At 36.5% G+C, this 23,541-nt stretch overlaps 3 protein-coding genes across 3 annotated transcripts in view; all 3 read right to left on the reverse strand.

The window, feature by feature from the left end:
* The window catches only part of LOC121422857, a 30,763-nt gene extending 26,540 nt beyond the window's left edge, over nucleotides 1–4,223 (reverse strand). Inside the window, exon 1 of the mRNA XM_041618078.1 lies at nucleotides 4,020–4,223. The gene's annotated coding sequence lies outside the window, so the exon portion shown is untranslated. The remainder of the gene's footprint in view (nucleotides 1–4,019) is intronic.
* A 5,775-nt stretch (nucleotides 4,224–9,998) lies between these two features.
* Nucleotides 9,999–14,100, reverse strand: LOC121423364. Its single transcript, XM_041618724.1, has 3 exons — nucleotides 13,570–14,100; nucleotides 12,705–13,071; nucleotides 9,999–12,193 (listed from the first exon to the last, which is right to left on the reverse strand). The coding sequence occupies exons 1-3, from the start codon at nucleotides 13,724–13,726 to the stop codon at nucleotides 11,773–11,775; spliced, it is 945 nt and encodes a 314-aa protein (XP_041474658.1). The 5' UTR covers nucleotides 13,727–14,100; the 3' UTR covers nucleotides 9,999–11,772.
* Nucleotides 14,101–17,499: 3,399 nt separating this feature from the next.
* On the reverse strand, nucleotides 17,500–22,924 carry LOC121422283. The gene is made up of 4 exons (XM_041617217.1): nucleotides 22,583–22,924; nucleotides 19,776–20,056; nucleotides 18,835–19,201; nucleotides 17,500–18,457 (listed from the first exon to the last, which is right to left on the reverse strand). The coding sequence occupies exons 2-4, from the start codon at nucleotides 19,930–19,932 to the stop codon at nucleotides 18,037–18,039; spliced, it is 945 nt and encodes a 314-aa protein (XP_041473151.1). The 5' UTR covers nucleotides 19,933–20,056; nucleotides 22,583–22,924; the 3' UTR covers nucleotides 17,500–18,036.
* Nucleotides 22,925–23,541: the final 617 nt, after the last annotated feature.

A 23,541-nucleotide genomic window follows, 5' to 3' on the forward strand; every position in this document is an offset into this window, starting at 1 on the left:
TGTGAAGCATAGGGACCATGAAAGATAAGGGGTGAATTTTATATAATTTTATTGGCGGACATTATGTCAAAATTTGTTACAAAATTAGATTTTTGCATTAAAAGGTCAAAATTTCGTTCGCTCGCAGCTTTTTTAAAAAAAAATAAAGTTTACCTATTACGTCATGTCTGGCCCTCGGAATATTTTAGACCCATTACGCAAGCTAACAAAAAAATCCCTCACCTACTAGTAGATCAAAGGTTTGATCAGTCATCCACGGACGTACGCAGCGGACGGGGGGGGGACTGGGCAGAGGGGTAGATGCCCCACCCCCCCCCCCCTCAAAAAAAAAGGACAAAAATTTCACAAAGTGTGAAGGAAATCTTTCATTTTCACTTTAGAAAATGCAAAAGATGCCCAATGGGGAGCTCGGTCGCTTAGCTCCCTCGCTTTTGAGTTTCATCGAAAATGCTTAAGCGCCCCCCGGAAAAAACTGCTTACGACCATCGTCAACCCCCCCCCCCCTTCCACCATGAACACAAATCGACAACCAGCATGATCTCGGTAATCTGGTAGGTTCTAATATATGAACAATTAAGTGTCATTACGAATGAAATCTTTACATTTATATCTCAACACTTATTTCAAGTTAATTGTCACGCAGGTGCGTAAGTGGAAACGTCCTTTATAGAAAAACAGATCATGACATTGCGCTTTAATTTCCTGACTTAAACATGTTAAAAGGGAAACTATAATGGTTGTACTTTTCCTGTAGTTCAACTAAATTCCAAACACACTATTTTATTTTGAAAAAAGTCGTTCAAGGATTTTATGATCCTGTTAATTGCTGAACATTTATTTTGTTTTCATCCATTATCATCACGTTATAATTGCCAGGTTAACCGTTTAAATGACATGACACAAGGCTGCTTCTGAATCTCGATTCTATTTAAATCAATTAGGCTAAAACCTTACACAACTGTTTGTTTTAATATTTTATAGTTTGCTAATTAGTGACGGAAAATAGATTGAATGAAGTATAAACCAATGAACTCATTTTCGTAGAAAGTGGTTGATATTTGCATTTTCATGGTCACTTTTTTGCTAATGTAATACCAAAGAGTCATAGCTCTTGTGAGTAAATATGATGATACCCCTTTTTGAAGAAGAAAGTGGTTCTCATTTTTTAATATTATATTAGCCCTATCGGCCTATCCCTTATATTCAATCGATGCAGATATGATATATCGTCTCCCATTATTTATTTCAAAGCTTGTTAATACTGTTGGACTTCATATTTTTCACTTAAACCACCATCCGCACCCCCCCCCCATTCCCCAGTTCAAATTAAAAAACGTAAATGTTTTAATCAATCACAGAAAGGACCGGTAAAAATCAAAGTTTGTTGTGTAAACCAAGACACAGTAGTCGCTAAACTTTGTTTTTGAATAATCGTGTAAAAAAATCCTTAGTTACAATTTCATTGCGTTGTACTGCATGGCCAGCGCCCCTCCCCCCCCCCCCCCACACACACACTTATCGACTCTGTCTGACTGTTCCATCCCCCTGCCTACGCACCTGACGCATGCCAAGAGAAATTGCAGACATCAGTCACAAAGATGATACGGAGGGGTAAATAAGTTTTCTTTAAAAAAAAACTGAGACAATTTTGCTTGTCTCCTACATTTGGTCTACTCAATTTCTCTTTGTCTAATGATAATGATCTAATTAAATACCACTCTGTTTAGTTGTTTAATATCCCAATTATCAATCTGTTATTCGGTTTTCAGTTCATCTGATCCGATGGTTGAACCGTTTGATAGCCAGCCCAGGTCGGTAATTAAAATCTTGGGAATTATTATCCCCGACGTGCCGGTTTATTTTCAATTGATCTAATGCATATTCGTCCAAGTCCAAACTCGTATACTATCATGGTCTACCATCAGTTCGTCCAATATCCACATGGTCTAATCGCCATTCCGTCCAATCACCATTTCGTCTAATAACCAGTTGGTCCAAAAGCCATTTAGTCCAAATACCATTTGGTCTAAGTGGACTAAGTGTTGATTTGTGAGAAATTAATGAAAAGAAAATGAGTATTAGACCAACTGGTTATGAGACGAAAATTAATGGTCAAAGACGAACTGGTGATTAAACGAAGTGATGATTGGACCAAATGGTTAGACGAAATGTTGATGGACTGGTTATGAGCCGAAATGGTCATAGACGAACTGGTGATGAGACTAAGTGGTGATTTGACTAAATGCATTGGACTAAATGGTTGTTAGATGAAAGTTGAGTGGACGAGTTGGCAGTAGACGAATTAGCAATTTACCGACATGTCTTAAGGTCTGTAGTAGACCAACTGGTTGTAAACGAAATTAAATAAACGCAAAGGAGGAGAGCAAGCAGGTACTAGCATGTCTTGAAAAAGTGTTAATAGGCCAAGTTACAATTCGCCTACATGTAGAGTCCATGACCGGGTCCATGACCCTGAAGTATTAAAAAATGGTTTACAAATGAGTCAGTACTAATGCCCTAAGCATCAAAGTCCGATCCAAATTGACAAATCAAAGAACAACTTATTTCATTTCTAGTACGGATATATTATTTGAATTTAATGGTATCTTCCCATGTGATTTGGAGATTTCTACGAAATTCAATCGCAACGTAATTATAATATAATATTGGTGGAGATTATCCATTTGAAGGCCACAGTTGACCTGTATAGTTCGCAACTTTGTCGGTTAAATATATGTATTGCTGATGAAGCAATAACATTCTATTCAAATATAAAAGATATATACTTGAGAAAGACAAGGCAAGTACAATTAAAAAAAATGTTATTTTCTTTTTTATTAACAGGATCCAACATGTAACGTACGCGCAGCGTACTCTGTTTATTGTATGAAGATTCCAATTCCACTGTGCCTTTAAATTGACACACGCCCTCGCACCCCCCCCCCCCTCCTCCATCTTCCATGAGTCAACACGTCTTTTCAACAATGGTAATAATGATTTGACAAAATTGATATATCAATTTTTTTTTGAGATGGTGAATCACTTTGACAGTGGCATGATAAAAAAATATGAGGAGCACATGCGTTCGGGGAAGAATTTCTTAAAAGTTGGAGATATCGAAGCGAGAGAGTGATCAAAACAAGCGTAAAAAAAATTACCTTTGAAAATGCAGATCTAGTTCCATTTTCCTCATTTTCTATCCCTCTTTTTTTAAGGTCGAGTATATTTTGGGTGATCAACTGACTCAAGCGCCCCCCCCCCACCTATCTATTCGCCAGTGGTAGTGGGTGCTCTAATGTACTTATATCAATATACATAAGTCTGTATTATTTTTGCAGACCGTTCCCATGTACTCACGTAACTTTCTTTTCTTTTTTTCTTTTTTTTACTTTCATTTTTTTTAAAGCATTTTTCTAACGATCATGTGATGAGCTACGAAACTACATTTGAAGAAGATGAAAATCTCTTAATCGTAGATGTAGATTGTTTAAGAAAATCACATCAAAGTCGTTATTATGTTTCTTGTTTTGAATGTATATAAGAACAGATGCTGATTTTGTAAAGTCACTGCACACTAAACGATGTACAGGATTTAGATTGGCACGAGTTACATACTATAACAAACGCATCTTTCTGTCACAATGGACTTATTTTGGCCGTTGCAAAACAATTTCTGCACAATCATGCACATATCTAAGACTTTTTTTGTGCTTAATTGTGCCCCCCTCCCCCACATAATTCTAGCCAAATGCGAATTAACCAATCTTACCGATAATTGAATATATTTTTCTAATGACGAAAGTTGTTTTTTTTATAATGAACTAAATCTTAAAACCGCAAAAAATGTCGAAAGTAAAATTAATTTATTTTTTTACCATCAAACTCATCAAATAGGCCTACTAGAATGTGTATCTTTATATTAACTCAAATACATTCAATTATCTTTTAAATATAATGAAATAAACAGTTTTCATTTTATTCTTATGAAATACAAAATAAGCTCTAGATTTTAGACGTACCTGGTCTTAGTAATTGATTAGTCCAATTCAAAAGTAATGGAATTTAAAGCAACACTAAAATAAGATATCCAAGTTGTTTCCATGCATGCACAGTCTGGTTGGTAGAATGACCTGTCAATTGTCAAACTGATTGTTGGTCTAGTCCAACCTAACTTCATCAAAGTAATATCTCGATAAAACAACACGTAACCTGCGTACCGGATACTAGATCTATCCTTTCTAGTCGTTTGATAGCTGAAAACAATTCTGAAGGCGGAAATTTGGAAAAGAAAGTTGTAACAAGGTACAGGGTTACTAAGAAAAATGAGTTGATTGATTGATTGATTGATTGATTGATTGATTGATTGATTGATTGATTGGTTGATTGATTAATTGATTGATTGATTGATTGATTGATTGATTGATTGATTGATTGATTGAATGATTGATTGATTGATTGATTGATTGATTGATTGATTGATTGATTGATTGATTGATTGATTGATTGATTGATTGATTGATTGATTGATTGATTGATTGATTGATTGATTGATTGATTGATTGATTGATTGATTGATTGATTGATTGATTGATTGATTGATTGATTGATTGATTGATTGATTGATTGATTGATTGATTGATTGATTTGAGTCAGTGAATGAGTCAGTGAGTGAGTGGGTGAGGGAGGGGGTGAGAGAATGCGTGATTGATGGATTTATTCATTTTTATTCATTTCTGTATCTATTCATATATCTATTCATTAATTCATTCATTCATTTTGATTCATTTATTCATTCTTTAAAAATTGCTTGATTTTAATTTTTTTTTCAAGTAATACGTAGACAGCTAATTTTTTCATACATCTTCAAGAAGATCATTCCATATTTTGGAACCAGTATTAGTTCGATTCGTCCCCGAAAATTGCCACTGCTGCAACTTATATTTGATTAAGAGTCCCCTTATTGTCAAATATAAAGGTTTTTTTATCATCTGCAGTGAATAGAAATATACATAATGGAAAATCAGCTTAGATGGGGTTTTAAACAAAATACCAAGCGTGGTCATGTGCTTGTGAGATACTAATTGAACTATCATTATTTGTTTTATATACAGCAAAATGTATCAAAAAATGTCCTAATTTCACAGCAGCTACTTAAAAATTGAGAAAAATATCACAGTTTCTCCAACATGTCCATTATTTTGAAGAGTGACACACGTAATTGATGATAGAGCAGGTTAAATCAGGCCAAAATTGGAATACTATGCGATGTATATAACACCAAAATAGCTTTTGATCAAATGGATTCCATTAAAACTGTAATTGATTGTTTTCTTATAAGATATAACAGTAATTATCAAAGAATGCGTTTGTTATCATTTAATATTCATAAAGTTCCTAGCGGCTGGTTTCTCGTACACAACAGTACGCATTAAAGAGTCGAAATTCTACATATCATGCTGGTTCTACATACATTACTTACCAATATGCCTTGCCCCCTTCGCACTTCTCCTCCGCCCTTTTACTTTTCTTTTTTGTTTGCATTCCTTCCATTTTTTTTATCAACAAAATGGGCACAGTATAGGAGGTCGTTTCCCTACCAACAGAGATGCAATATCGATGCATAGGAATTTTAATTTGGATAATGGATATGAAAATTGAACATTTTCAGACTAATTAGTATTCAACCCATAATCATTACATAGTTTTATGGCTATCAAATTGCATCCATTTATGCATGCAGTTATATCAAAGTGCTGCCGGCCGTCTGTAGCAAATTAAATTTAGTTTGCAGCCTCATCAAATTTATTAATAGTCATCATGGCAGGAGTATATTAATAATCTATTCTCATCAACTTTTTTACACTGTATGGTTACAATAGCTACAAAATATTGCACTGAACATGCTTTAATATCATTGTATTATAATTTACTTTTCATTTTCTTCACGGGTCATATATTTACTGTAGCTAAGGAGATCCCACCAACCCGGCATCTGTCTTTAATATTAGTAGGAGACTAATTCCTTCTTGATTGAAAGATTTGAAAAAAGTGTGTTTTTAATGAAAAATATAAGCTGTCTCGTGAATTTGTTGTCCTAGTAATTATTTTCGAGTGAAAATATTATTTCTTGCAAACGAAAAAAAATAACAAAATGGTTTTTGCAACACCACCCCCCGCCCCTCCCTACACACACACACACACACACACCTCGATCCATCCATGATTGCAAATACACATTGACAAATCATTTTTTATAATCACCAATTACTAATTCAAGTAGATCAATCGTAAGATCCATGCTCTCTGGCAGGCCTATACATTTCCATGATTATTGTGCCCCGGTATCTAATTTAAATTTGTTGGTTGCCTGAAAAAATATAGAGAGTAAAAATGATTGACTATCATCACATCACTGTCACTCTATAGGGCAATTTGAAATTTCATTCTATCGAATACAGACGAGTAGATGCCATGTTTTAATTCAGCAAGCTAATATCCATCATGTCTATTGTGTGTGATTGGTATAAAGCGTAATACATTTGGCTCACCATTAAAATACAGGAAAGGAAGGACGAGAAATGAACTTTCTGCCGCAGTAACCTTTTCCTATTTATCATTATTTTATTGGCAGCCTTTGACGAGTTGTGATCAGGACCCGGAAACAGGTGACTTCAGGTTTCCAGTTTGGATGTTATCGGGTTTTTAGTCGGGTGACATGAAACATAGTTGTGTCTTTCATAAAAGAGGGGTTACCGATGGATGGATGTTCAACATAATCATATATGGTTACGAAGAGGGGTTGTAAATGGTAAATTGAGTATGCTTTAATCTGTTGCCATATGAGATATTTCTTTGTACATGCTTGTTAATTATTCGCTCTGGCACGTCTAGCAATTATTGCGAGTGAAACTTTCAAGCGTTACGGTGCTTACATATTTTGCAGAGAAAATAAGCATCGTAGTGTAACCTCCACACTATAGCCCCCTTTTTTCCTTTCGAAAGAAGAGCCCCCTCCCCATGATAGCGTATTCAGCATGAACTATGACAAAGAAATCTTTGCACAAGCAAAATAGAGTCACTATTGTCCCCAGACAAATGGGCCCATGAAATGCTTTGTAGGATCTGAAGCTGGATATGGACTTGCTCACCCCCCCCCGTCCGCCCCACCCCGGCCCAGTCTTTCTCTAATGTTTCAAAACATTAAGATGCATATACATCAATTTCGTTCTCAAAGCATGACGCCCACATAACAAATTGGGAAAAAAGGGAAAAAAGTGGTTTTCCGACCAATTGTTTAATGTTCAGCATGACCATTATGCAGCCAGACATGACTTTCGGAGTCACAGGACTGAAAATGCACTTTACAACAGGTATTAACTGATCAATATGCCATGATAAAATCAATCAAATATCAAGTCTAGTTCAACCATGCTCCAATTATTCTCTTGCAGACAGTGGTATATGAGCTGTAATATGAAATACAAAAGAGTCATGGGCATGAGACACTTTGTCATAATCAAATTCGGAAGAAGATTTTCAATGATCGATTTTTCACAAAAGCTTATCTGATAAAGTCATCACTTCATACAATCACCTTTTACACACACACACAAAACATTCTTTATATATCACGCTTTTAGTTGCGTAACTATTAAAATTATCCAGGGAGATGATTTGGTAAATTGCTAATTTGTCCACTGCCATCTCGTCCACTTACCACATGGTCTACCTTCATTTAGTCTAATGCTATTCCGTCCATCAACTTTCGTCAAACAACCATTTGGTCCAATCACCATTTGGTCCAATCACCACTTCGTCTAATCACCAGATCATCCATGACCATTTCGTCTCATAACCAGTTGGTCTAATATTCGTTTTATTTTCATTTATTTTGCCCAATTAACACTTTGTCTAATTAGACGAAATGGTATATGGACTAAATGACTATTAGACAAACTGGTTATTAGACGAAATAGTGATTGGAGGAAATGACAATTAGACGATGTGGATATTGGACGAACTGATTGTAGACCAAAATAATAGTAGACGAGTTGGCAAATGGACAAATTGGCACTGGACCAATGAAAATAAATCGTGGATTTGTATGATGTAAGGTTATGAACATGAGTGAGGCATTTTATCTCCTCGTTCATGTCTCTCATTGTTACATTAATATAGGACTTTAATGGCAATGCTCTGATTCCAACCGCTTATACATTGTTATTACTATTACCCCGGTCATCGGATCTTGGCATGTCCGCACACAATGTATGTACTTTCTCCACTCCCTGGGGAGCATTCTAACAAGAGTTCCAAGACTCGATTGCTAGGCATACTAACATAGGCTTCCGTATCCTGTCGATCGGGTATACACCTGGGTGGAGAGTGGCAAGATGGGGGTTGATATGTTGCTCACGTACATACCCGATTTTATCTACCACCCACCCTTCCCCCCCCCCCCCATCCATGTACTTCATTTGGGATGACAATAACATTCACAACAGACCTTTACAACAATACAAAAAAATAATGATATGACTATAATTTTTTTTTCATCATTAAACCTATCGTTACATTAATCCCTATGGTATATAGGTACCATGGTGTCGATTACTTCATCGACATCCTTCCCGTGATCAGTGTCATGATCATCTTCAGGTCGAGGTCGTCAAGTATTAGTAATGCTTGTAGTTAACCATGACTTGGTCATCATTACCCATGGCATTGATATCGTTTACACCAAGCGCGGGCGGCGGTCCCAGCTCTTGGGCGATGACGCAGTCCCTTTTACAAAATTATTCAAACTTGATGTTTTTGTATTAAGATGATAATGTATAGTTATGATAAATAAATATCAATGATAATATTGTTTTTTAGAAGTGTTCTACCAGCAGATTCTTCATCCTGAGTACCACCTGAGTTATTGACACTACTTTCGCAGGAATTTGGTATGACCATATATTATTTATTCCTAAGTAAAATAATGGCTCAGTCTGTCAACCGGGAATAGAACTTAGCCATCAAAGGGGGCGCTCTAACAATGAGCCAGATAATCTTCATAAATATGCAATCTAGTGATGCCTGGTCCGAGAGGCGAGCATGAAGATGTAAGAACATTCGTTTTCAAGCAAAATAATTGATTGTATTGTAGATATATCCATCGCCATTACCATGATTCCTCATCAACAACAACGAAAACATCATCATAAAAAAATCATAAATCCATAATTTATTGTTCGGAATAGACATGAAATGAAATACTCCGAAAATTTGCTTTGCCCAATTGATCGTGGCCCGGCAGCCGCTGTGCAGCGCCAGATCGACAAGGCTCTATCCCTTTAATCGTTGAACGCCAAACATGGTAGTAGCAACTCCCATCTTTTAACGTTCTTTGGTCTGACACGGCCGGGATTTGAACCCCCGACCTCCTGGTTGTGAGACGGACGCTCTACCAACTGAGCCAACACACCAGTGTTAGCATCATCCATTGTCATCCAACATCCTCACTGCCATCATTTGATCTTCATTATCATGTTAATTGGGACCCCCTGATAGAACAATTTTCGCAGCAACATCGCCACCACCACAACCATCAATATACATACCAACATACCAATTAGAACCAATTTGTCAGCGTCTCTATATTTCGAATTCTCATTATGATCAGAAAGTTCAACAGTTATTAAAATAAGAAATTTAGTCTTACAATAATCGTGATATTATGGCAACTTAATTGTATCTACGATGACAATATATACATAATTAAAACAAACGGTATACAGTTCACCAACATGACCAAGGTGTGTTGGAAGATCCTTGAGTTCACTTAACGAAAATGCAGCGACATACCAATGAGCTTAATGCCTGGTCATACCGCCCGAGCGTTGTTGGAGCGGTCGTGGAGCGGTAGGGAGAGAGGGTCGAATTTCGCTCACAAAATTGGGAAAAAATCGAAAAAAAAATCGAAAATGGTGAGCGGTGATGATTTTTTCTCTCCGCTCCAGGACCGCTCCAACAACGCTCGGGTGGTGTGACCAGGCCTTTAGCTCCTTGGAAATACTATGCTAATGTCCACGGTACACACTACGATTGCTTTGCGACCCATTTGTTCCAATATCGGATTGTATACGTCTGTACATGAAGACCACTGGATGGATGAGGGGAGGTAGTCGAGTGGTATATGGCGTCTGACTATACATGGAATGTCCGGGTTCGATATCCATCCGCGGCACTTATGTCCGTGAGCGAGGTATTCAATAATAATATAGGGTATTTATATTGCGCACATATCCACCTTGTTAGGTGCTCAAGGTGCTTCTATATTACCCGGCCAAGCTAGGCGTTCATAGCGCACACAGTTTTTTAAGGAATTACTTCCTACCGGTACCCATCGACAATGTCCGACAATAATCGGCAATGTTCTTTTATCTTGCATTCAAATAAATGGAAATGCTTTTGGTAACTAGGTGTGCACTTTTTTTTAAACTGTATGCAATGGCCGGAGAAAAACTCATTAATAATATAATAGAGGAGCAAGGAAAGAGGAATACGTATCGTCCATACTCATATCAATATAAAATTGGCGGATTGAGCTCCTTCAATTTTCAGTGAATCCAAACGAGAGTCCGCCATACAATAATGATAATTGCTCGAGAACATCTCTGTGATCATCAACATTATCAATGGCTAAACTAGACGCTATAAAGCCTAACCGAAATATAAAATGATTAAGTATGAATGCGCAGTAACAAACGTGAATAATAACCAGGGATGCTCCAGGCTAAAAATATTTATATCTGAATTAACAGAATAAAATTCACAAAGCCAAATGCTGAAAATTTCATCAAAATCTGATGAAAAATAGCGAAGTCAATTTGCAAATAATAATATTGCAAATCTTTAAAAATGCCATAACTTCGGTATTTGTCATCCGGGTTTGATGACATTTTTATCATTTGCTCTATTTGTTTAGATATGAATATATTCAGCCCGGAGCATCCTTTTAACTTGTCATGTTGCTTTCTGGGGGAGAAAATGCACAGATAACTACATAACCATATACAAAATGAGGACTTCTATCGAGTTACACAATAAAACAAATGGCACGTTGTTTAAGCCTGTCACCCTAACAAGTTGCTTACACTTTTAAACTTTTTAAACAAAAAGGTTCAAACAGTTGTTTAAAAAGTTAAAAAACATATGTTAGAGTGACGGGCTTAAACAACTTGCTTAGAATTTTAAACAGCGATTTTACAGCGTAGGAGTAGTTAGCTATATCAGCTAAATCATGTAAATGGATAACAATCAATCTGTCGTTTTCGTCATTCTTTTTTTTTCATTTGGCATGTTTGGAACAGGAAGAGAAATGTAAAACAAAGAATATTGACATTCATTTCATAAAATAAAGACGGTCTTTGGTCGTTGACTCATGTTGAAATTATGAATACAATAAGCATGAAATAAATACTTGATGTTGTAGTAGTCTTCATTACACTACTATACAATATGCTACTTATATTTGATAAAATCTACATATCATCTTGACATGGATGGTACAGAATGATATTAAAGTCAATGTCACGCAATCATGTCAAAAGAATACATTAATGTTGAATGAAAAGTTACATGTGGATATTACGTCAGTATTTGAGTTCCTTGAGAGAATGAAACCTATGCCGGCCCGCGAGTAATGGCAACCATTGCTTTAAGCAGTTCTTAGCATTAACCACGTCTTAATTAATCCAAAACTTATTGCGTCTTCAGGGTATTTTTTTAGACGACGTGCCGTTTGCTCTCTTGTACAGAGCGAACGATAAGTAAAACAATCTTTAGAATAAACGCAACAACACCTACAGACAACAAAATGGCGGCAAGAATAAAGTTTGCATCGACGCTGAAATCGACTTCGTCCTGTCGTTTGTCGATGACGCCTGATACTGCCCAAATGACCACGGGGAAGGAAAGGACGTTGAATCGAAGATAGCGATCCCATAAGAAGAGATCGAGGAATGCGTACACGCTGACGATGATGAGGAGAAGGACGAGTGCGATGGTGGAGCCGACGTTGATACTCGTGCCGAAGTCGTAGATGAAGACCATAGCGATGTTAATGTGCGTGGCAAGTGAGGTCCAGGTCCCAAAGATAGCAAGGCCGTTGAGGACTAGAATACGGTATATCCAAAGATCAACTTGACTGGATGACGAAGAGAAACAATTTAAGAAAATTAAATTATAGACCGCCTCATGATGGCAACATCATTATTATCACTAACAATATCTCAATAGGTGATGGCGCTGTTTTAAAGAGATCTGAAAAAAGTGAATGTCAAGTCATTGTGGTGACTTCAACAAAGCCTGATAATATTCGATTATAGGTCAGGTCCACCCAGAAAATCAGAGAAAAATCAAACTAGCATAAGGCTGAAAATTTCATCAAAATCGGATGTGAACTAAGAAATTTATGACTATTTAAAAGTTCGCTTATTTTTCACAAACTGTTAAATGCACAACTCAGTGCATGATATGAGAGAGTCGATGGTGTCCCTCACTCACAATTTTTTTTTCTTCTTTTTTTTCCTTATATCAATAACGTATGCATAAGAATATATTATGTACTTGATTGTTAGAATAATCGGACTCCTTGAAAAAATAATAATCGTCATAATTACTAATAGCCTACATAGAGTGAAATTAAATTTAATTACCTTGAAAAGTCATCTTTGTAGCGGACGAGTCCACGAGTAAGGATACCAATGCAAGTCCAGACAGATATCGGAATAATCGCGATCACTATTAACGATCCCCAGAAGATGAGATAAGCCCAAACGAAATACCAGGCGATGATGGCGACCAGGCTTGCCAGGTACGCGACAACGAAGTGGATGTTGATGATCGGTGGGTTGAGGTAGACGGGACCGTGTTCGTTTCGTCGGCAGAGGTTGACGAGAGCGTAGATGAGCCACAGCATCTGCCATATGAATATGACGATCCAGATAAGGAACGCCCATACAGCTGGGGTGACCTCGGTCGGATGTGCATCGGAGACGTTCTGTTGCGACGTCGGCAACCAACCTGTATAATATGAAAGGAGAAGGTGGTATGGGATCATGATAGAGCGTGTGGTCTGCCGATTCAGATTCTCGTCTTTGATTCGGAAGGTTGTGAGTTCGAATCAGCTAACAAGCTGAGTAATAGTTTGTTACACAGGAACCGTTCGTTCGAATCCCAGCCATAGCGTAGATTCATTCAAGAAAGGCAGAATAGAGGCTGACTTACAACGTACACTCCTAAAATGGTTGGGGCAACATACTTTCCCACACAACAATTTGTTAAAAATTCTGGGTAGTTTTCAACCAATACTGTGTACTTTTCACCCAGAGCACACATTATTGCTTTAAAACTTCCCAGAATCGGATAAAGTTTTAACCAATTGTTGCGTTCAGTATGTTGCCCAAAATCAATGTAATAAATCATTTAGAAAGTGATTTCTGTAACTCGTCTTCCCAGTGAAAATAATTGATTAATAGTTAATGGTTGATTATTAACTCAAATTCGCCAGCTTTTACCTACCCCATTGTTCGGAGTTTGGAATAACAAGAGATACGCAGTAGATGATGACCATGAGCACAGTCAGCACGACGAGGGGAATATTGTGATCTTCTTTTCCTTTGTAGCTCACTGGTGAAGCTCCCGCCATCTTCGTGTCTTTCTCATTAGTGGAAGGCATCTTCGCGAACTGGATGACAAAGGTAGGAGTAGTTTGTTGATGATGAGGGCAATATCGAAAGCTAAATCGAATGTATTTTATTTTTTGTCAGGACTCCTTAAAAAAGGTAGTGACCCGAGAAATCTTCAAATTTGTCCCCTCGCGTTGATACTTTCACTGAATTCAGAATTTAGAAATAAAAAATGAAATATGATTAGATCGCAATCTGTTTAAGCCTAATTGCTGATGATAATGATCTCCTGTCACTGGTCTATTATTTTTCAATAAAAAAATTAAATGGCAATATTGATTTTGTTTAACAATTATTTCAGATGCCTTTATCTGCGTACAGTGGCGTAATGAGGCCGAAAATTTGGAGGGGCCAGATATGGCGTATCGGGCCAAATTTATGAAAAGTTGCGAGCGAGCCCCAATATCACAAAAATCCAATTTTGTAATATATAGATTAGGACATAATATGATTTTAACCCTTCTCTCTTTCCTTTCCTCTTTTACCGTATATTTTTTATACTCCACTGTATGCGTATCTACTTATTAAAGTTATGTAATATGAATATAATATACACTGTAAATTCTCGCTTTATCAGTTTATGTATTTGTTGCGATGCAAAATGGTCAGTCAAACAAACAAGTAAACACAATATCATAGTGCAGTTTGGCAATACTCATTTCGCGCTTAGATGATTAGACCACATTTTTTGCATGGAAATATATTTCACAATTGCGGTATTAACCGCATTTTACAGTAGCAAACATGTACAGGGGCACTGCCAAGGTATCTAATATGGGCAAGACTTCAATTTGGGGCTGTTCAGACGAAATCAAAATTAAGGTGACGTCATTATTTTTAATCAATAACAAGGTTATATACAGTACGTATCCCAGGTCTCTCCGTTTTGATACTCTTCTTTCCTGTTCCTATTAAACTGTAAAGCATTTTGTACACATAACAACTTATATCGTACGGTGCCTAGTCGGGACTCTTATCCTAGTGTATAGGGCATTTTATAGCAATGTATTCTGAAAAAAAATCTATCTATTTCATTCTGAATCTTTCATGAAAGTACAATGTAAACATTTCCCACGTTTCTCCGTACATAACTTTATACAATTTTTCATACAAAATGCATGCAATGGGAGCCTGACACGAAACGACCCCGAACTTGACCCGATTTCAACGAGAGCGATGTTAGTATAGTTATATTGGTATCACCACATTAAAAAATGAACTCACTTAGCTTTAAAATACATCAAATTTGCAAGGCTTGATGGTAGCAGTCGTCATGATCCTTATATAAAACAATGCAATGACTTGTAAATATAGACTTACCCTAAATGCTAAATGGGGTTAACTGCGATCGTCCAGAATTAAAGAAAGTATAATGAGAGAGAGAAAGCAATCTGGAGCCTTAGAGAGTAGGAATATCCTGTTTGATTAAAGGTGATAACAGGTGTGATATCTCTATGAAACTCTTCTTTCAGCCCAGGAAATTGACCAATCAACTTGTTACAAGCTTTAAATCTGCGTTGATGTACAACGAACACATTTGTTCTCGAGGCTGCATATATATAAACTCGATTGGTTTGCGTTTAGAGCTTTTTAGAAATTTCGTTGACTTTCCGTGAAAAGTTTTGAAATTCATATCAAGTTCAGGGTTAAAGTCCAACGCTTACATAAAAAAAAAATCGGGGTTTCATAACAGAAAAATATGACGTCATTGTGGTGAATGCTTGCTTGAGTGCATGTGCGAAATCATAACAATAGTAAAATTGTTATGAAAGCTTTCTTTCGTATGAAAATATCTCTCTCCCCCTCTGCCTCCCTCCCTGTCCCTCTTTTTCTCTCCCTATCTCTCTCTGTCTTTCTCTCTTTCTCAACCCCTTCCCTCATTTCCTTCCTCCCATATCCTAGCTCCTTTCCCCTTCTTACCTCCCAATTCTCTCTTCTTCTCAATCTCCTCCAATCTTCACCATCTCTTTCTCTGTGTCACTCTATATTTATCTCTGACACTAACTCTTTAGTGGGGGGTAGCAAGAAACTAATATTCAATTCGATATCAAGCATAAGGAAAAAAATAATTATCATCATCCTTGTCATGACCTGGGCCTCGTCTACGGTTACGATTAATCCAATCATTCATATCTCTATAAAAATCCATCAGTGTCATAATTTTTTTTCTACAGGAAATTTGCAAAATGTCCTTTGTAAACAAAGGAGAACACACCAAATTGTCAAGAAATTAAACAAATTTACACATTCTTAAACAAGCATGCATTTTATATGTTGACTTTGTTGGCTTTCCATAGTTGCGATTGATCCGATCATCTTAACGATATGGAAATCTGACAATGTCATTTTTGTTTTGTTTTTCAAGGAAATTTGCATGATGTCTATTGTAAACATTAAGAGAAGCACACTGAATTAAAAAAATAATAATGAATTCATTATTATACATCATTTTTAAACAAACGTGCATTTAGATGTTGACGTTGCTGGCTTTCCATAGATGTGGTTGATTGGATCAATCGTAACTCTCTGTAAGACAAAGGCCATACTTTCATCCATCCATCCCTTCCATCCATTTATTTACTTCATGTGGCAATTCTAAAATTTACAATGGACTTCATAAAATGAAGTGTCAATGAATATATATTTGTAAAATCAACCCTGTTCCTAAATGTAAAAACGTCACAATCAGCAAATTTATCGCCATCGTCATAACGTGTTCATTTTCATCACCACCACCACCATCATCAATACATGTATATTACCATCGTATGAAAAATAACCTCGCCATCAACTACCACTAACCTGTTACGATTACCATCACCACCCCCGCCCCACCACCACCACAACCACCATTTAAGTTGTCCAGCCATCACCATCACCAAGACTACCTCACGTATTCATCATCATACCCACTCTCGCTATCATATAGGTATCGTTAGAACCAATATATTTGTCAACGTCATTTCTTTTTCTTACATGAGTTTCAGCATTTATTGAAATATAAAAATACAAATGTGCAATACTCACTATAATAATGATCATGGGGGTACCATAAATTACAATATAAATGTGACAATCTCATAATATCAACGAAAAATATATATACATAATTTTAACCTATGGTATACTGTTCAGTTCATAACAACTCGACGAAATAATAACAATTCGAAGAAAACAAATACTAGAGTACTTAGTATAGTAAGGGGAAAAGAATACATATCTTATTCATACACATGTTAATATGAAAATTAGACGGGGAACAACATTTATGTGCTTATATGGAAAAAGATTACTAAAAATTAACATAATTTGTCAAAAGAGCCCGTCATAATAATCATGATAATAACTATATGCAAGTGCATTGCTATGATCATCGGTGGCTAAAGATGGCAGCATTGTCTAACTTAAGTAGTTCTGATCAAGTATGACTGGCAGTTACAAGTATGATCATGATGAATGATCGATCGACTTGTACGGTTGATTACTTGTGCGAGTTACCAGTGGTAATAAATGTACAGACGATACAATCATTGAATTGAATACAAAATAAAAATGTAATATCAAGTCTATGTACTGAATAATAGAAAACAAAATTTGTATAGCGCAGCTTTTATTTGAATAAAATATTCAGCTGCGCTTGTTCAGAGATCTTTTTTTCTTACTTAATTCGATGTTTACACATCAATTTTCTTCATTATAGGTATATTTTTTCAATTTCGAATTTGAAGAGAGTATGTGATCGAGAGCTTTTTATGTAAATTGGCAGGCTATTTAGTTTGGGGGCAGCAGGCGTAAATGTGCGATCGTGTTACTTTTGTTTGGTGAAAGGGGATCTGGAACAATAATTTATTTGTGGAACATTCTCGAGAATAAACAGTATGTCATTCTCTTTATTTTTTTCATTTGAGGTAGAGGGAGAGAATTTTTTTTAAAGAGGACATTCATTACAAAAAAGAGAGACACTCTTTGGTCATTACGCATGTTAAAACATGCAATAAGCGTCAAAAGTTAATACTTGGTGGTGTATCAGTCTACATTACACTAGAGTGAAATATGCTGCGTATACTTCATTATAAAAAAAACATTTCAATCAAGTTCTAGCTTTTTGACATGGATAATACAGATAAGCCAGTATCAACAATCGTGCCGAAATATGAAGAATGAATATATAGATCTGTATACAAAATGGAGTATACGAGTTCCTAGAGAATGGCCACCTTTAGTAATAGAGACCATTAGAAACAGTCCTTGGAATTTACCTTATCTTAATTCATCAAAAATTTACTGCGTCTGCATGGTGCTAGACGATGTGCCGTTGACTCTCTCGCACAGAGCGAACGATAAGTAAAACAATCTTTAGAATGAACGCAAGAACACCTACGGACAACAAAATGGCGGCAATAATAAAGTTCGCATCGACGCTGAAATCGATTTCGTCCTGTCGCTTGTCGATGACGGCCGATACTGCCCAGATGACCACGGGGAAGGAAAGGACGTTGAATCGAAGATAGCGATCCCATAAGAAGAGATCGAGGAATGCGTACATGCTGACGAGGATGAGGAGGAGGACGAGTGCGATGGTGGAGCCGACGTTGACACTCGTGCCGAAGTTGTAGATGAAGACCATAGCGATGTTGATGTGCGTGGCGAGCGAGGTCCAGGTCCCGAATATAGCTAGTCCGTTGAGGACTAGAATACGGTATACCCAAAGATCAAATCGACTGCGTAAAATAGAGAAACAGTGGAGGAAAAACCAAAAAGTCATTAATATCAATACAATTATTTTAATGGATGGAGCTATGAGTGGATGGCGGATGATTACGAGAAAGCTTACCATTAATCGAATTATTACTAGGACAATTAATATATGATGTACTCGCCTACTAGAATTAACTGGCAGTCATAATCACATGCGTATACTAATGTTGTTTATTCGGGGATCGACCCCTTCCCCTTGAATGTCCCATTTAGGACTTGAATGTTATTTCCCGATTTGAAGCTTAAATCCCCTATTTCCATATAAATGTTCAACTAATCTGACAAATGTCATCATAGTTTTTAAGAACCCACAGTGCAATATATCAAATGAAATAATCACCTTGAAAAGTTAGCTTCGTAGCAGACGAGTCCACGAGTAAGGATAGCAATGCAAGTCCAGACGGACACTGGGATGACAGCGATCACTATCAACGATCCCCAGATGATAAGATGTGTCCAGACAAAATACCAGGCGATGATGGCGACCAGGCTTGCCAGGTACGCGACAACGAAGTGGATGTTGATGATCGGTGGGTTGAGGTAGATGGGACCGTGTTCGTTCCGACGGCAGAGGTTGACAAGAGCGTAGATGAGCCATAGCATCTGCCACATGAATATGATGATCCAGATAAGGAACGCCCAACCAGCCGGGGTGACTTCGGTTGGGTGTATGTCAGAGGCATTCCCTACAGATGTTGGTAACCAACCTACAAAGGAAAGGAGAATGGGTTGTTGGTAATCACAAAGCAATGATTTATCTATTTTAAAAAACATACTATGGTTAACTTCTAAATGTTTCTATGGCGAAGAAGAAGAGTACGTGTAGTTGTTTCACAGTACGGTATTGGTTGTCCTTACATTGTGTCTTACTTACACCTTACGCTACGTAATCATGGCCAATGCTTCACAACCTAATAAACATTAACAATAAATTATTTTGACAGGTTACGTTGGTAAAGGAGTTTAAGTTAAGGCTCCAAGGCCGAATTCAAATTTTTGGCGGATGCAATTTTCGCTACAAAGTAGAAGAAAAGGTAGATCTTGAAATTTTTTACAGGCAACTCCCCCCCCCCCCCCCCCTCTCTCTCTACCTATGGAGGACGAAAATATTATACTTATAAATCATACAAAATTCGACTTGACAAATGAAGAGAGGGGTTTTGTAAATTCCTTTAAATTGGGGCCGCATTGCAGTATGGCGTGCTAAATTATTTGGAAAATATTTTTTGTAAGTCTGCCCAGTGAGAGAGAGTAAAAAATCTTCGTAATAGCTTTACGTACCCCATCGCTCGGAGTTTGGAATAACAAGAGATACGCAGTAGATGATGACCATGAGCACAGTCAGAAAGACGAGGGGAATATTATGATCTTCTTTTCCTTTGTAGCTCACTGGTGAAGCTCCCGCCATCTTCATTTCTTTCTCCTTAGATGAAGGCATCTTGAAAAGAACACAATAAGAAGAACTTTGCTTACGATGTTGTTGGTGACGTCGATGGCTGATGACAATCCTTGAGATAGTGGTTGATTCGGGAAATCTTCGAATTTACTCTGGTGTATTCTTCCTGTGTTGATCATTAATACATAAACAATAATGAAACATAGTAATCATTGAATATTGGAGGCGACAATCCATCATCTACCAACACTAATAATTTAACATTAGTAAAAATGACAATATATTTTTTGTCGTATAATAATAATAATAATAATAATAGGCAATTTTTATAAAGCGCTTTTCCCAGAATGGCCCAAAGCGCGTTACAGCATATTATTACCCCGGTCATTGGATTCGTTTCAATCCCGCACGAAAAGTGCACAATTTCCACTCCCTGGGGAGCATTCCTTGCATTCATCGCAGCCTCATTATGGCGCTGGCAAAATCAAACATACAATATCTTTCGCATCCTACCGGTACCCATTTAGCACCTGGGTCGAGAGTGGCAAAGTGTGGATTAACGCCTTGCCAAAGGACGCTAGACCGCGGTGGGATTCGAACACACGACCCTCTGTTTACAAGGCGAGAGTCAGAACCACTACACCACGGCTCTTCCGAAAATATAACACTTTAGTTGATTTGATTTGATTTATTTCCACTTTGTCGACAATCAGCTTTAAATATAAAATGAAAAAATTGCTTCTGTCGTTATATATATATAAATATTTCCCTCCTTACGTTTCCTTTGACTTCAAACATGATAACATGAACCATGGACAAATTGTTGTTGCGGCATTTATACTTTGCCCCCACTGATATTTTGTTGAGCATTCTATTTTATTTCGTAATTCATGCCCGCCTCCCCGCTCACGTCTCCCTCTCTTGTTCACTTTCCTTTTCTTTTTTTTTCTTCTTTTCTCTGCCCTTTTTCTTTGTATTGTGTATTGTGTTGTATTTTTTTGTCTACAGGCGTATCCCGCCACAAGCCTCAGCTTTTAGGGTATACGCCTTCTTCCTTAAACCTAATATATACATCTTTATATATATATTTTTTTTTAATAACAAATTAATTTATGTATGAATTTATGTTATGAAAAATTTACTGAAATGGAAGAAAATAAATGTTTTATTTGAATTGAATTGAATTGAACAAGTGTAATCATTTTTTCTTAGCATAACATAATAAGCAAATGATATAATTAATAACATATGCATATACTATTATACAATCTAATAATCTAATTGAAATATTTTTATACCTGATTAATTTCTTTTTTTTTAATTGTTAGAAAAATAGCAGAAAAAAATATATACATAATTATATCAACATAATACATTTGAAATGTGGGAGACCTTCATCTTAAGCTTCGAGCTTGAAATTTATAAAGGCCTCAGATGCCTTCATCTATTAATCTGTTAATAATAATATAATATGCATTGTAAAATTTTGTAGTTGTTGAAATACAAATAATTATTCAAACAAAAAAAGTGAAAAAGTTGACCATGTATTTTGTACCTGGGGCACGAAAACATATAATTCACAATTGCAAAATTTACCGCTATTTGAATATTAACTTCGTGCAGGATAAGTGCCAATGAAATTTTATATTAAAGGCAAGAGCTCTTTGGGGGAGTTAAGACGACATAACAGTGACGTAATTACTGTAACTGAATAATAAAGGGTAATAATTATAACACAGGCCCATCTTAATAATAATAATAATTACTTCTTATTAAGCGCTTTTTCAAAAATTACAAAGCGCTGTACAAATGACAAAACAAATACAATCGGTAAAAACTTAAAACAAAACTACACAAAATGAAACGCTACTTGCAATATTTATATTAAACATGTTAAAACAAATGAGATTTAAGCATCTTCTTGAACACATCAGTAGAAGAACATTGGCTAAGTTTATGGGGTAATCTATTCCAATATTTGGGGGCAAACACAGAAAATGACCTATCACCTACTAATTTGAATATTTTAATAGCCTTCTTTAATATTCCACCCTCCCCTTCGTTGCTGAGTCGCCCTGTCTATAATGGACACGATACCGGTCCCTTCTAAAATATGGTATATTATGCGGCAGGGGAGTTTTATACATGTAGTAATTCCTTCTGAAAAATAAATATATCTGTATAGGTATACCGTTGGCTGTAGCTGGAATAAAACTTGTCCGACGCTCGACCATACAGCTTTCACAAGAAAAGTCAAGCAATGTGAGCCTGACACGAAATGACCTCGAACTTGACCCAATATCCAAGGTAGCTATATAGCTATCCTGACGTTGGTCTGTGCATGAACTCACTGAATATGATTCAAGTGCATGATGATGTAAATTACCACCAATGAGCAAAAAAAAATGGATTTTACTGGCTCCAGGGAAATTCCTATAATGGGAACTGGATATTCATTTGAAGGCGAGTGGATTCATATTTGTGTTGCACCAAATAAATCATTACAAAATTCTAGGCAATGCGCGTTACTGCGTTATAATATTCGCACAATAACGGGGCACAATATTTAACTGACATAGCTTTAACTTTTAAGATGCCTCCTATTCTGCAACACTGAATGGTAGACCTAATTATATATATTCTAGTCGTCATGATCATTAAATAAAAGATTATGTATATAAATAAGACTTACCCCGATTTTAATTAGGATTCCGAGGATCATCCAAACTAGATCGACATGTCTTGAGTGAGAGAAAACAAGATCGACATCAAACCGTGTACTAGAGGGATAGGAGATAACTGTAGACTGACACTATTATAAGTATGCTCTTCCTTTGGCATGTTAAGCACAGGAACTCTGCCAAAAAACTTGCAACAAGCTCCAAATCTGTCTTACAACGCAGAGTCCTGTGGTTTGAATCTGCTTCTATTTAGTTTGAAGCTTTGTGGAAATTTGTGTGGGGAAGTGTTTGTCAGACAGGGCACGTACGGGGGCCTATTGTGATGTCACAAGTTTTATTGTTCGCGAGCTCACTTTCGATCGCAGATTGTGACCGATGGTGGGAATTGTTGAATAACTTTGTGCAATGCAATGGTCTCCTCACATGTATCTGCACGGTTCTAAACGCATCGTTGCATCTTGATAGTTGTTCTTCAAGCAAAATATTTTTTCGAGATATTAAACTCTTTACAAAAACGAGAGGAAAAGGTTAAAGTTGGAAATGTAGATAGAAAAGAAGAAAAGAACAATTACCAACAACAAAAGACAAGAAAAGAAATAAAGAGGTTTACGGAAGATGAGAATTATATAATTGGCAAAAAGTTTCAATTCCGTCCATTTTACAAGGAGAATATAAAAAAAATGATATGGAATAAATTAAAACAAGGGGAGGTGCATATCATATTACCATCCCTTATCATAGTATCTAATTTCCTGTAATTGTTTTGTTTTCGATAATAACTGACATGGCTGTCATTAAAACATTTTGTGTGTGTTTTTACAATTATTGGTGTCGGATTAATTTACTGCTAAAAACCTTTGCCAAAATACAAGGCTATTCCTTGTAAAGTTCAACTTCATGCCAAGTTCGTGGCTATAGTCCAACGCTTACATAGAAATCGAGGTTTCATAACATTCGAAATGACGTCATA

Source organism: Lytechinus variegatus, chromosome 10 (assembly GCF_018143015.1).
Source record: "Lytechinus variegatus isolate NC3 chromosome 10, Lvar_3.0, whole genome shotgun sequence".
NCBI lineage: Eukaryota > Metazoa > Echinodermata > Echinoidea > Temnopleuroida > Toxopneustidae > Lytechinus > Lytechinus variegatus.

Bases quoted from the DNA above. Each gene is read 5' to 3' on its own strand.
- LOC121422283 (XM_041617217.1), bottom strand. From the start codon at position 19,932: ATGCCTTCATCTAAGGAGAAAGAAATGAAGATGGCGGGAGCTTCACCA. The intron at 19,202-19,775 runs GTACGTAAAGCT...TTTCCTTTGTAG, and splicing joins TCCAAACTCCGAGCGATGGG to GTTGGTTACCAACATCTGTA. The intron at 18,458-18,834 runs GTGATTATTTCA...TATTTTACGCAG, and splicing joins TACGAAGCTAACTTTTCAAG to TCGATTTGATCTTTGGGTAT.
- LOC121423364 (XM_041618724.1), bottom strand. From the start codon at position 13,726: ATGCCTTCCACTAATGAGAAAGACACGAAGATGGCGGGAGCTTCACCA. The intron at 13,072-13,569 runs GTAGGTAAAAGC...CATATTATACAG, and splicing joins TCCAAACTCCGAACAATGGG to GTTGGTTGCCGACGTCGCAA. The intron at 12,194-12,704 runs GTAATTAAATTT...TTCGTCATCCAG, and splicing joins TACAAAGATGACTTTTCAAG to TCAAGTTGATCTTTGGATAT.